Source organism: Anolis sagrei, chromosome 13 (assembly GCF_037176765.1).
Source record: "Anolis sagrei isolate rAnoSag1 chromosome 13, rAnoSag1.mat, whole genome shotgun sequence".
Lineage (NCBI taxonomy): Eukaryota > Metazoa > Chordata > Lepidosauria > Squamata > Dactyloidae > Anolis > Anolis sagrei.
This window is the reverse complement of record NC_090033.1, coordinates 4,534,303-4,549,035: the sequence shown is the minus strand read 5'-3', so window position 1 is coordinate 4,549,035 and position 14,733 is coordinate 4,534,303. Positions and strand designations below refer to the sequence as shown.

Here is a 14,733-nt window from a genome sequence, read left to right as displayed (position 1 = left end):
GACCACTGAGACCCTCATCCAATGACTGATCAGGACCAAACTTGGTCCCCAAGCTAGTTAGCCTACCAATCTTAGACCAAGACTCCCCCTCAACCCCACAAACGGTTTTCAAAAACCCAAGAATGTTCAAAGACATCAGAGAGCGGGGAGGAAATTGATTCAATTATTCATTCTCCCTGGTAGGGATTAATAATTGAACACCGCACATCCCTAACGCAGGTATATATATAATAAAAGATGCGTAGTTTTCAGTGAGATCCAGACATTGAAGCCAAAGAGAATATCAATGCAAAACGATTAACACTGATAACTTCATTCACTCCTAAAATGTATTTTTACTATTATTTTACAATCTATCTATATATAATAGAAGTCAATCACAGACAAGGACCACACTTAGCACATAGACACCCCCCCCCCCCATGTCCCATTTTACGTCTTGATGTGGTTTGGGGGAGGACGGACACTGGATGATGGGATTTGCAGTATCTTCACTCAATTCCAGAGACAACTGCGACCCGCACCAATGATGGATCACAACAAAACTTTGCACACAGAGCCCCCATGCCCACCCCCCATGTCGTGTTGTGGTTTGTGGGATGATGGACCATGGATGATGGGACTTGCAATACCTCCACTCACTTCCTGAGATCATTAGAAGCCACACCAATGACTGATCAGGACCAAACTTGGCACCCCGAGCTCACATGACCCACTCCACATCCTGGTGCGGTTTGGCGGAGGATGGACCATGGATGATGGGACTTGCAGTACCTTCACTCACTTTCTGAAACCACTGCGACCCCCACCAATGACGGATCATGACCAAACTTGAGACCACTGCGACCCCCACCAATGATGGATCGTTACCAAACTTGGCACACAGAGCCCCATGACCCACTCTACGTCCTGATGTTGTTTGTGGGATGATGGGCCATGGATGATGGGTCTTACAATACCTCCACTCACTTTCTGAGAACACTGCAACCCCCAACAATGATGGATTATGTCCAAACTTGGCACACAGAGGCCCCATGACCCACTCTACGTCCTGATGTTGTTTGTGGGATGATGGGCCATGGATGATGGGACTTGAAGTACCTTCATTGACTTTCTGAGACCACTGCAACCCCCAACAATGATGGATTATGTCCAAACTTGGCACACAGCGGCCCCATGACCCACTGTATGTCCTGTTGTGGTTTGTGGAATGATGAACCATGAATGATGGGACTTGAAGTACCTTCATTGACTTTCTGAGACCACTGCGACCCACAGCAATAATGGATCATAACCAAACTTGGCATACAGAGCCCCCATGACCCACTCTATATCCTGTTGTTGTTTATGGGATGAAGGACCATGGATGATGAGACTTACAATACCTCCACTCACTTTCTGAGAACACTGCAACCCCCAACAATGATGGATTATGTCCAAACTTGGCACACCCCATGACCCACTCTATGTCCTGTTGTGGTTTGTGGGACGATTGATTGTGGATGATGGGACTTACAATACCTTCCCTCACTTTCTGAGACCACTGCGACCCCCACCAATGATGGATCACGACCAAACTTGGCACACAGAGCCCTTATGACCCACTCTACATCCTGTTGTTGTTTGTAGGACGATGGACCATGGATGATGGGACTTACAATGCCTTCACTCACTTTCTGAGACCACTGTGACCCCCAACAATGACGGATCATGACCAAACTTGGCACACAGAGCCCTTATGACCACATACTGTTGTGTTTTGCAGGAGGATGGAGCATGGGCAATGGGACTTGCATATGGGAGTTGTAGTTCACCCGCATCCACTGAACCCATCTCACATTGGATCTAGACTACACTTGGAGCACAGACAAACAATGCTTTTCTGAAATAACCCAGACACTGCCGGGTCCCCAAGCTAGTAAAAAGGTAAAGGTTTAGATGGCGTCTCAAAGCAGGAATCGGTCCTTGCAAGAAATAAAAACAATAGAAATAGCAAAAGAGGAGGCCGGGAAGGGTACTCACCCTGTCTAGCCGTGCGATCTCCAGCTCCCGGATGTGGTATCCCTGGGCTTCCACTTCGTTGACGTTCCTGACACTGATGTGGCCGTAGTCTTTGGTGCAGTTCTTATCCGGCCAATAGTGGAAACATTTATTCTGGGGAAAGAGAGAGAACAGCCTGCCTCAGGGGAGTGTGCTTGCTCACTCAATGTCTAACATGTGCACAGAAGGGACAGAGAGTTTCATCTATGCTGACAATCATGCCATTTGTTCAAAAGATGCAATTGCCAAAAGACTTGTGTGATAAAGTCCTCAGTTTTGGCAGTAAACTGAATCTGGGTCTGGAATGTCTCACAGCTACGTAAAGTGACACTCACCCTTCCTCTCTCCACTTCTTTGGTGGTCATGACAATGACATGCGTGTTCTCCTGGTACACCATGGCCCAGAAGTCATTCACGGTGGTTTGGAGGCACCCCTGGGTGGCAATGTAGACTTTGCTGTGCTCAGAGCTTTGCCCGTCTTCAGCAATGTTCTAGAATCAGAGAAAAAACAGGACTAGGTTGTGACGTAGCTCGTTGGGAGTCAGCTGGAGCAAAATCACTACTGACCAAAAGGTCATGAATTCAAAGCCAGCCCAGGTTGGCATAAGCTCCCGACCATTTGTCTAGCTTGCTGTCGACCTTTGCAGCCAGAAAGACAGTTGCATCTGTCAAGGAGGAAATTCAGGTACCACTTATGTATGAGGGTTGAATGAAAAGTAATGCCCCCATCTTCGTAACCTCTCAACAGATGGAAGAACTGGCATGCGGCAGGTACTGGCTTGTTCAGTAGCCTCTCCTCTACAGTTCCATTTTGTCAGTAAGCCTTAGCAGAAAAAGTAATGCCTCCACCTTCGTAACTACTCAACAGATGGCAGTACTGGCATGCGGCAGGTACTGGCTTGTTCAGTAGCCTCTCCTCTACAGTTCCATTTTGTCAGTAAGCCTTAGCAGACAAAGTAATGCCTCCACCTTCGTAACTACTCAACAGATGGCAGTACTGGTATGTGGCAGGTACTGGCTTGTTCAGTAGACTCTCCTCTACAGTTCCATTTTGGCAGGAAGCCTTAGCAGAAAAAGTAATGCCTCCACCTTCGTAACCTATCAACAGATGGCAGTACTGGTATGCAGCAGGGACTGGCTTGTTCAGTACACTCTCCTCTACAGTTCCATTTTGGCGGGAAGCCTTAGCATTGAACGGTTGTGCTGTTAAAGTGTGAAGTATGGAACCCTGTGCAGACAGTCGGTCAATGAGACTTAAGCAACGTGCAGTCATTGAATTCTTGATGGCAAAAGATGTTACCCCAAAGGAGATTCATCAGGGAATGCAAGCTGTTTATGGTGATTGTGTTGATGTGACTACTGTGCGTTATTGGGCGAGTAGGTTTAAAGATGTTGAGGTGGGAACATCTGACTTGCGTGACAAACAAAGAGTTGGGCGTCCTGTGACAGCAACCACCAAGTTTCACAAGCAAAAGGTTGACAGATTGATTCAGGATGATCGTCGTATCACGTGGAGAGAAAATTCAAGCCTAATCGGCATTTCACAAGAACGTGTGCGACACAGTATTGATTTGCTTGGCTATCAGAAGATCTGTGCATGATGCGTACATTGAGAGAACTGTGACATGCAGGCTGCAGAAACAGAGTGTCGACTTCTTCTATGACGGCTTCAGAAAACATGTTCATCGTTGGCAGAAATGTATCCAATTGTCTGGTGATTATGTCGAAATGTGAATAGTGGGAGTTTATTTATTTATTGTATCAGGAGCGAACCAAAATAGTTTTATTGCATTTAAAAAACAGATAAACAAACAAACAAAACGCAAAACACAATGAGAGATGTGAGAGAAGCCTCCTCGCAGGATTGTGGAGCATCCGGGCGATCCTGGGCAACGTCTTAATAGACAGCTGATTCTCTCACTCCAGAAGCGACTTGCAAAAATATTGATATGCTTGACAAACAAAGAGTTGGACGTCCTGTGACAGCAACCACCGAGTTTCATGAAGAAAAGGTTGACAGATTTATTCAAGACAATCGTCGTATCACTCAGAGAGAAATTTCAAGCCTAATCGGCATTTCACAAGGTGTGGGTCACATTATTGCTTTGCTTGACTATCAGAAGATCTGTGCATGATGGGTTGCGGAAACAGAGTGTCGACTTCTTCCGTGACGGCTTCAGAAAACTTGTTCATTGTTGGCAGAAATGTGGGAAAGTGAATAGGGGGAGTTAAAGAGCCCATTCTAAGGATTATTTCTGCGTTTGATTTATTAAACTACTAGCTGTGCCCTGCCATGCGTTGCTGTGGCCTATAGTAAAACTTATCAAAGTTGAGGTAGATATCTGGACTATTATGAAAGAGAGGTCCCTACCTATTCCTTCCCCCTTTTCCTCCCCCTTTCCTCTCCTTTCTTCCTTCTCTACCTCTTTCTTTCTTTCACTACTTGGTTTCATCCTTCTCTCTTTCCTTCATTCCCTCCCCCCCTTTCTTCCTTTGCCTTTCTTCCCTCCCTGTTTGCTTCCTTCTTTCACTTTTTATTTCCTTTTATTTTACCACCATCATAACAATAACAATAATGCAGTGCATTGCCTCTGGGACCTGACACCTCTCCCATTCCTCCAGGGTCTCATAGGAACAATAGCATCATAATAATAATAATAGAAATAACAACCTTTACCCGCCACGTGTTGCTGTGGCCAATCTTCCCTCTTTTTCTCCTTCTTTCCCTCCTTCCTTCCTTCCTTCCTTCCTTCCTTCCTTCCCTCCCATCTTTCCTTCTCCTCTTCTTTCTCTATCTCTTTCCTTCCTTCCCCCTTTTTCTTTCTTTTCTGCTGTCTCTCTTTTCTTTCCTTCCATCTTTCCTTTTCTTTCCTTTTCTTCTTCCTGCTTTCTCTAACTTTCCTTCCTTCCCCCTTTTTCTTTACCTCCCTTTCTCTTTCTTCCTTCTTTTCTTCCTTCCTGTCTTTCCTAGATTTTGACAGGGCGGAAAGGGGCGGGGTGGGGTTTGGAGGTGGCGTGAAGTAAAAGGAGGTAAGATTGGGGCGGGGGAGTGATGGAGCGTGGGGTTGCGTGTGTGTGTGCGGCGGCGGGGGGGAGTGATGGAGCGTGGGGTTGTGTGTGCGCGTGCGGCGGCGGGGGGAGTGGGGTTGCGTGTGTGCGTGCGGCAGCGGGGGAAGTGATGGAGTGTGGGGTTGCAAGTGTGTGTGCGGCGGCGGGGGGAGTGGGGTTGCGTGTGTATGTGCGGCGGTGGGGGGAGTGATGGAGTGTGGGGTTGTGTGTGTATGTGCGGCAGGGTTGTGTGTGTGTGCGGGAAGCGGCGCGGCGGGGCTTGGAGTGGGCATGGTTTCCGCAGAGGGAACGTTGGCCGGAAGGGCATGTGCGCGCGCCAGGGAACTTGCGGCTGGGCGCCAATGCGCATGCTCAGTTGTTTTGCCGTTTTGTGAGTGTGTTGTTGTGTTGTGTTTCATTTTGAGTAGATACATTTGTACCTTGTGGGTTGTGTTATGGGCATGGGAATTTTGGTTAAGTTTCGTTGGGGTTTTTTTGAGTTTTGTTTTTTTGCCGTTTTGAGTGTGTTGTTGTGTTGTTTTTCATTTTGAGTAATATGTTTGTACCTTGTGGGTTGTGTTATGAGCATGGGAATTTTGGTTAAGTTTCGTTGGGGGATTTTTGAGTTTTGTTGTTTTGCCGTTTTGTGAGTGTGTTGTTGTGTTGTTTTTCATTTTGAGTAGATATGTTTGTACCTTGTGGGTTGTGTTATGGGCATGGGAATTTTGGTTAAGTTTCGTTGGGGGGTTTTTGAGTTTTGTTTCCTCGTTGGATGCCCCTAACAAATTTATATATATAGATTCCCATCCAAACCCAAGTAACAAAGGTGGAGGCATTACTTTTCATTCAACCCTCACAGGGAGGCTAATTTAACTAATTTATGATGCCATAAAACTCTCCAGCAGCATGCAAAATAATGAGAAAGTACTCCATCGGTGTCACAAGTGGACGGTGAAACAACAGCTCCCCCGGTGGCCGGAATTTGAAGCATACCCTCATGAAGCTGGAAAGTTAAATAGACACTCAAATATATGTTGTGTGTCTATGGCATTGAATGTTCGCCATGTAGATGTGCATTGTGATCCACCCTGAGTCCCTTGCGGGATGTGCAGAGCGGAATATAAATACTGTACATTCTGCTCACCCGAATATAATTGGCATTGATGTAATCGGAGCCTGGAAGGCTCTCGTCCACTTCTCGAAGAGCGACTCGCGTTGTGTCAACTACGAGGAGAGAGAAGAAAGGTGATATAGTTATCCCCACATGGAGGACATCTCCACTTCGAAGAGTGAAAACTAGGCCTGGTCAATCCATGGTTCTAAATGGTTTGAAAGTACTTACAAAACTAAATTTCTGGCGGTGAAAATTTCAGAACTCTAACAAAACTCTCAAAATTTCATTATAAATGGTAGTTCCTAATTGGTTCTATCATAAAAATCACCAATAATGAAATAATAATTAAATTTTGAAAGTTTTGTTAGAGTTCTGAAATTTTCACCACTTACAAAACTAAAGTTCTGGCGGTGAAAATGTCAGAATTCTAACAAAACTCTCAAAATTTCATTATAAATGCCAGTTCCTAATTGGTTCTATCATAAAAATCACCAATAATGAAATAATAATTAAATTTTGAAAGTTTTGTTAGAGTTCTGAAATTTTCACCACTTACAAAACTAAAGTTCTGGCGGTGAAAATGTCAGAATTCTAACAAAATGCTCAAAATTTCATTGTAAATGGCAGTTCCTAATTGGTTCTATCATAAAAATCACCAATAATGAAATAATAATTAAATTTTGAGAGTTTTGATAGAGTTCTGAAATTTTCACCACCAGAACTTTAGTTTTGTAAGTACTAAAGTACTTACAAAACCAAAGTTCTGGTGGCGAAATTTTCAGAACTCTTAACAAAACTCTCAAAATTTCATTATAAATGGCAGTTCCTAATTGGTTCTATCATAAAAATCACTAATAATAAAATAAAAATTAAATTTTGAAAGTTTTGTTAGAGTTCTGAAATTTTCACCACCAGAACTTTAGTTTTGTAAGACTAACAAAACTAATGTTCTGGTGGTGAAAATTGCAGAATTCTAACAAAACTCTTCAAATGGCAGTTCCTAATTGGTTGGATCATAAAAATCACCAGTAATGAAATAATAATTAATTTTTTAAAGTTTTGTTAGGGTTCTGAAATTTTCGCCACCAGAACTTTAGTTTTGTAAGTACTAAAGTACTTACAAAATTAAACTTCTGGTGGCGAAAATTTCAGAATTCTAACAAAACTCTCAAAATTTCATTATAAATGGCAGTTCCTAATTGGTTCTATCATAAAAATCGCCAATAATGAAATAATAGTTAAATTTTGTTAGCGTTCTGAAATTTTTGCCACAGTTCTGAAATTCTACACAGTTGTAAAACTAACAAAACTTTCAAAATTTAATTATTATTTCATTATTGGTGATTTTTATGATAGAACCAATTAGGAACTGCCATTTATAATGAAATTTTGAGGGTTTTGTTAGAGTTTTGAAATTTTCGCCACCAGAACTTTAGTTATGTAAGTACTTTAGAACCACGGATTGCCCAGGCCTAGTGAAAACACTGCAGGCAACAGATGTGTTTGCCACCTATGTCCCCATCTTTCCTCCATAGGCAATGGAGTCCAACTCACATGGCATTATCCCACCCGCTACTGCGATTCCCATTATTCCCATCCCCCCACCCCTAGTTTTTGGGATATACTCTCCAGTCCTTACAAGGAAGGATGTTCTTGTAGCGGTTCTTGGCTTTGTTTTCCATCCGCTGCCCTTCTTTCCGGGGATAGAGAAATTTACACTCCTGTTGCTGCAACATCTGTGCCGGGAAGAGAGATAAAATCTGTAATTCCCCCCCTTAAGAACTTACCGTATATACTCGAGTATAAACCTCCTTTTTTAGGCTGAAAAATCCTTCCTTGGCTTATACTCGCGTTAAGGTTATTTATTATTTTACTCTGTTATTATTATTATTATTATTTTATTACATTAATTATTTTACTCATATTTATTACAATTATCATTAATACATTATTTTACATGATTATTATTATTTTATTACATTTATTATGTTACTCTATTATTCTTACACTTCTCGTTTTACTCTATTATTACTAAATTTATTATTTTACTCCATTTTATTACTTTTATTGTTTTACTCTATTATTACTGTTATTATTACATTTATTATTTTACTCTATTATTATTGTTATTATTATTACATTCATTATTTCACTCTATTATTACATTTATTATCTTATGTTATTATTATTTTTATTACATTTATTATTTCACTCTATTTTTATTGCATTTATTGTTTTACTCTATTATTATTGTTACTATTATATTCATTATTTCCTTCTATTATTACATTCATTATTTCACACTATTATTACATTTATTATCTTATGTTATTATTATTGTTATTACATTTATTATTTCACTCTATTTTTATTACATTTATTATTTTACTCTATTATTATTATTATTATTATTATTTATTTTACTCTATTATTATTACATTCATTATTTCCCTCTATTATTATTACATTTATTATTTTATGTTATTATTATTGTTATTACATTATCATTTCACTCGATTTTATTACATTTGTTGTTTTACTCTATTATTACTCTTGTTTCACTCTATTGTTTTATTCTATTATTATTGTTACGATTATATTCATTATTTCCCTCTATTATTACATTCATTATTTCACTCTATTATTACATTTATTATCTTATTATTATTGTTATTACATTTATTATTTCACTCTATTTTTATTACATTTATTGTTTTACTCTATTATTATTATTATTTATTTTATTCTATTATTATTAGATTTATTATTTTACTCTATTATTATTACTTATTTTCCTGTATTATTATTTCATTTATTATTTTACTCTATTATTATTATTGTTACTATTACATTCATTACTTCCCTCTATTATTATTACATTTCTTATTTTATGTTATTATTATTATTGTTATTACATTATCATTTCACTCGATTTTTATTACATTTATTGTTTTACTCTATTATTACTCTTATTGTTTCACTCTATTATTTTACTCTATTATTATTACATTTATTGTTATTACATTTATTATCTTACTCTATTATTACATTTATTATTTTACTCTATTATTACTCTTATTATTACATTTATTATTTTACTTTATAATTATTACATTTATTGTTTCACTCTATTATTTTCCTCTATTATTGTTGTTGTTACTATTACATTTATTATTTTATTCTATTTATTATTATTATAGTTATTGTTTTATGTTCTCATTGTTATTGTTATTACATTTATTATTTTCCTCTATTATTATTATTATTATTATTATTATTATTATTATATTTATTATTTTACTCAATTGTTTTTATTTTTGTTACATTTACTATTTTATTTTATTTATTATTATTGGAAGATACATATGGACGTTTACACTGAAGGAGGTTAGAATAATGGTTTAATCAGAGATAAATAAACCTCAAACTCCTCCCAGAAGCCTTGCTTGGCCTTCTCGCTGTGGTCTGCCATTTTGTTCAATTCCTTTACTCGGTTTTCGATGTTGGCCGCAATTATTCGCGTGGCATTAAAAGGCTGCAAAAAAGAAAAAAGTGAGGTGTGTTGGAAGCGAAGGCAGCACCCAAAGTACAAAGAGCCCAGAGCCCAGAGCAGACCCTCCTCATAAATGTACAGCAGACTATCAGCTGACTGGCACAACCTGGGGATCACAATCAGACACAGCGAAGACATCTGCCCTTGCCCTTTGCTACTTCACTGCTGAATACGCATGTCCAGTGTGGAACACGTATCACCACACTAAAACAGTGGAGGGAAGGATATGAGAGGCAAAGATGAAGTACTTTGGCCACATAATGAGAAGATAGGAAAGCTTGAAGATGTTAGGGATTCCTCATCTTCAGAAGACAAGCAGGGAAATACTCAGGAATTGGGGGCAGGAGAAGAATCAGACAATGAGGTTACGAAAATGCCCACATTTCTAGGGAGACGAAATGAGACAGAGCACAGACGGCATTCAGCTAAAATAGCTACTAAAAATGCTGAGCTAATTGGGAGACTCCTTAGCACCTCCTGCGTGGGGAAATCAGAATCAGGAGAAGTCAGCTTTCACTGATAACAACGACCTTGATACTGATGTTTTCACTCCAATGGAATCTGCTTAATCTCTTAACATTTACACAAATGAGCAGCCACTGCCAGAAGGGAAAGAGAGTTTCATCTATGCTGACGATAGTGCCATCAACGCTCAAGCAGGGAGCTTTGAAATGGTCGAACTGAAGCTCTCCAAAGCTTTAGGTGCTCTTACTGCCTATTACAGGGGAAACTAGGTTGCACCATCAATGATTGACATTTACACAAATGATCAGCCACTGCCAGAAGGGGGTGTCAGCACTATTTACAAAAACAAGGTTTCCATAACACAAACCAAGTTATTTATGCTTCCTTCTTTACTTCCACACTTGGCTTCTTTCTCATGTAGATATAAACAGTTTCACTCTCACATAGCCCTCTTCTCACACTGGGCTGAACCCTACCTTGAAATACTTTGTTCCTGCTTATCTTCCTACTTAATTGGATTTACCTATTCTCTTAAAGTGCTTTTTTTACTTTGCTGCTTTTACTTCTCTATATAAATAAACATGTAATGTTTGTGGGATTAACAGAACTCAAAAACCACTGGACGAATTGACACCAAATTTGGACACAAGACACCTAACAACCCAATGTATGCCCTTCACTCCAAAAAAATGATATTGTCATTTGGGAATTGTAGTTGCTGGGATTTCTAGTATATAAATAAAAATGTAATGTTAGTTTGTGGGATTAATATAACTCAAAAACCACTGGGTGCATTGACACCAAATTTGGACATGATACACCTAACAACCCAATGTATGTCCTTCACTCAAAAATTGATTTTGTCATTTGGGAGTTGCAGTTGCTGGGATTTATAGTTCACCTACAATCAAAGAGCATTCTGAACTCCACCAATGATTGAATTGAACCAAATATGGCACACAGAACTCCCATGAGCAACAGAAAATACTGGAAGGATTTGGCAGACATTGATCTTGGTTTGTGTGTGTGTGTGTGTGTATATGTGTGTGTGTAATGTTCCTTTCTGGGAATAACAGAACTCAAAAACCACTGGATGAATTGACACCAAATTTGGACACAAGACACCTATCAGGGCAACAAGTGACCATCACTCATAAAAACATTGAAAAGCACAGCAGAAGTTCTGGTGGTGAAAATTTCAGAACTCAGAACAAAACTTTCAAAATTTAATTATTATTTCATTATTGGTGATTTTTATAAATAGCCAAAAAATCCCACAAACATACATTACAGTGCATGCACAAAGCCACATTTATATACAAACACACATGTATACACAGACTGGGCCACAGCAACATGTGGCATTGGATGACTAGTGTGTGTGTGTGTGTGTATGTAATGTTCGTTTGTGGGATTAACGTAACTGAATAACCACTGGACGAATTGACACCAAATTTGGACACAATACATCTATCAGGCCAATGAGTGACCATCACTCATAAAAACACTGAAAAACACAGCAGAAGAGACTTAAAAAGCCAATTTTTTTTTTAAAAAACCCATTACAACACATGTGAAAAACCACATATATATATACACAAACACACATATACTCACACACAAAGAACATATATACAGACTGGGCCACAGCAACGTGTGGCAAGGGAAAGCTAGTGTAGATATAAACAGCTTCACTCTCACATAGCCTCTTGGCTGAACCTGGGCTGAACCCTACCTTGAAATACTTTGTTCCTGCTTATCTTCCTACCTAAGTGGATTTACCTATTCTCTTAAAGTGCTTTTTTAACTTGCTGCTTTTATTTATCTTCATAATGAACTGAAAAGCAATGATAGGGGTCCTTTATGGAGCGCAGCGGTTGCATTACCTGTTTCAGGTGCACAACGGCCCCCGATTTCTCCACCATGGGGTTTTTCTTATAGTGCTCCACCAAGTCCGTGAGGGTGTCGAAACGCTCGCCGCCTCCCACGTCATACTTTCCATCTGGCTACGGGAGAGAAGGGGAATCGTAATTGCCGGCCCATAAGAGCAACTCAGACAGGTGGAAGCACGCCACCTGTTCTGCTGTCAAACAGCTCTTACCCACGGCGTTTACATTATGGCTGCTTCCCTCGCCGCAATTTCCACATCGAAGGAGCAACAGGGAACAAGCCTGCTCCATTTTCTGCATGGCAGCCCAGAGATTTGGAGACAATTATCATGTCTTCTCCTTTAACGTTCTATCCTTCGGGCTACACACCATGACTAATTCTTTCAACCCATGCTTTGCAGGAATTGCTCTCGGATCTTTCCTTATTGTTGCTGGTTCACACAGACTAGAACTGCTCTGTTTCTCTGAGAGACTAGCTTTTCCCTTGCAGGCTCGTTCGGTCCTTAAAGATATCAGGAGAGGCCTTCTTGGTGGGGCTACACCAGGTATGGGCAAACCGCAGTCCGCGGGCTGAACACGGCCCCTTGGGCTCTTTTCTCAGGCCCTCCTCTCTCTCACCACCCTATCCTTCCTTCCTTCTCTCTTTCTTTCATGTCTTCTTTCTCCTTCCCTTCCACCCTTTCGTCCTTCCTTCCTACTCTCTTCCCTTCCTCCTTCCCTTCCTTCCTTCCATCCATCCATCTCTTTCACCCTTTCATCATTCCCATCTTCCTTCTCTTTTCTCTTTCCCTCCCTTTTCCCTCCCTCCCTTCCCTCCCTTTCTCCTTCCATCCTCCCCTTCCACCTTTTCTTCCTTCCCTCCTTCCCTTTCCTCCCTCTCTCTCCTTCCTTCCCTTTTGTCTTTCTTTCATTCTCTCTTTCCTTCCTCCTTCCCTCCATCCCTTCCATCCATCCATCCATCCATCCATCTCTTTCACCCTTTCATCATTCCCATCTTCCTTCTCTTTTGCCTTTCCCTCCCTTTTATCTTTCCTTCCTTTTTACCTCCCTCCCTTCCCTCCCTTTCTCCTTCCATCCTTCCCTTCCACCCTTTCTTCTTTCCCTCCTTCCTTTTCCTCCCTCTCTCCCTCCTTCCTTCCCTTTTGTCTTTCTTTCGTTCTCTCTTTCCTTCCTCCTTCCCTCCCTTCCATCCATCCATCCATCTCTTTCACCCTTTCATCATTCCCATCTTCCTTCTCTTTTCTCTTTCCCTCCCTTTTGTCTTTCCTTCCTTTTACCTCCCTCCCTTCCCTTTCTCCTTCCATCCTTCCCTTCCACCTTTTCTTCCTTCCCTCCTTTCCTTTCTTTTTGTCTTTCTTTAGTTCTCTTTCCTTCCTCCTTCCCTTCCTTTCATCCTTCTCTTTATCACTTTCTTCCTTCTCGTTTTCCTTCTTCCTCCCCTTCCTTCCTTCCTTCCTTCCATCTGTCCCTTCCACCGTTTCACCCTCCTTCACTTTTGCCTTTCCTTCCTTCCCTTCTGTCTTTCCTTCCTTCCCTCTTTCCTCCTTCCTTCCCTCTCTCCCTCTTTCTCCATCCAATCTTCCCTTGCTCCCTTTTGTTCTTTCTCTTTCCTGCCTCCTTCCTTTCCTTCAATTCCTTTCACCCTTTTGGCCTTCCCTCCTTCCATCCCTTTTGTCTTTCCTTCCTTCTCCCTTTCCTTCCTCCTTCCCTCCCTCTTTCTCCTTCCACCCTTCCACCCTCCCTCCCTCCCTTCCCTCCCTCCCTCTTTTCTCCATCTCTCCCTTTCTCCTTCCTTAATTCCTTCCTTCCTTCCCTTTTCTCTTTTCTTCCTTCTCTTTTTCCTTCCTCCTTCCCTTCCTTCCATCTGTCCCTTCCACTGTTTCATCCTTTTTTCCCTTTCCTCCTTTCTTCCCTCTTTCTCCTTCCATCATTCCCTTCCTCCCTTTTGTCCTTCCGACAGGAAGTAGCATCCAAAGTAGCAGTGACATCTCCGGCCCACCCTGTTACGATATCAACCAGCATGTCAATGCCTTAAATCAAAAAATAGTTTTCTAAGACCTACAAAGATACTTGCAGGAACACCTCAGCAAGCGAGAGTCCAAAAGTGGCAGGCTAAGGACCAAGGACCAAGGCAGTGACATCTCCGGCCCATCCTCTGCTTGGATATTAGCATCAAACCAATGTCTTAAATCAAGAAATAGTTTTCTAAGACCTACAAAGATACTTGCAGGAACACCTCAGCAAGCAAGAGTCCAAAAGTGGCAGGCTAAAACCCGGAACCTCAATCAGTGACTGAGACTAGATGTAAAACCCCTTTCTGGTCGTTACAAGTCCTTTCCTGCATCACCTTACCTGATAGCGGATCATGATGTGGGTCACCCGCGGCTTCCGGTCCCCCGTGTCAGCTTTGTCTTCATTTGTCAATACCGACAAAACAAAGTCGCCAGGTTTGCTTTGGCTGCTGCGCACCAAAAAACTCCCCGGTTTGCCTTTCTCGGTTAGGAGTTTCTCGGCCTCTTTGCCCGTCAGATGACCATGGTACCATCTAGAAAAGGGCGGATATCGCGAAAGACAAACTGCATTGTGAAATGAGAAATGCAACTCCCTACTGTGTCAACGTTCAC

The 14,733-nt window shown here is 41.0% G+C and overlaps 1 protein-coding gene across 2 annotated transcripts in view; it reads right to left on the bottom strand.

Annotated features, from left to right (window-relative positions):
- Positions 1 to 14,733, bottom strand: part of LOC132764841 (tyrosine-protein phosphatase non-receptor type 11-like) — an 83,675-nt gene that overhangs the window by 14,644 nt on the left and 54,298 nt on the right. For both annotated transcript variants that reach the window (XM_067473007.1, XM_067473006.1), the window contains exons 4-10: positions 14,462 to 14,654; positions 12,107 to 12,226; positions 9,624 to 9,737; positions 7,842 to 7,938; positions 6,233 to 6,312; positions 2,376 to 2,531; positions 2,023 to 2,154 (exon numbers count right to left, since the gene is read on the bottom strand). In XM_067473007.1, coding sequence (XP_067329108.1) covers positions 2,023 to 2,154; positions 2,376 to 2,531; positions 6,233 to 6,312; positions 7,842 to 7,938; positions 9,624 to 9,737; positions 12,107 to 12,226; positions 14,462 to 14,654 — 892 coding nt within the window. The remainder of the gene's footprint in view (positions 1 to 2,022; positions 2,155 to 2,375; positions 2,532 to 6,232; positions 6,313 to 7,841; positions 7,939 to 9,623; positions 9,738 to 12,106; positions 12,227 to 14,461; positions 14,655 to 14,733) is intronic.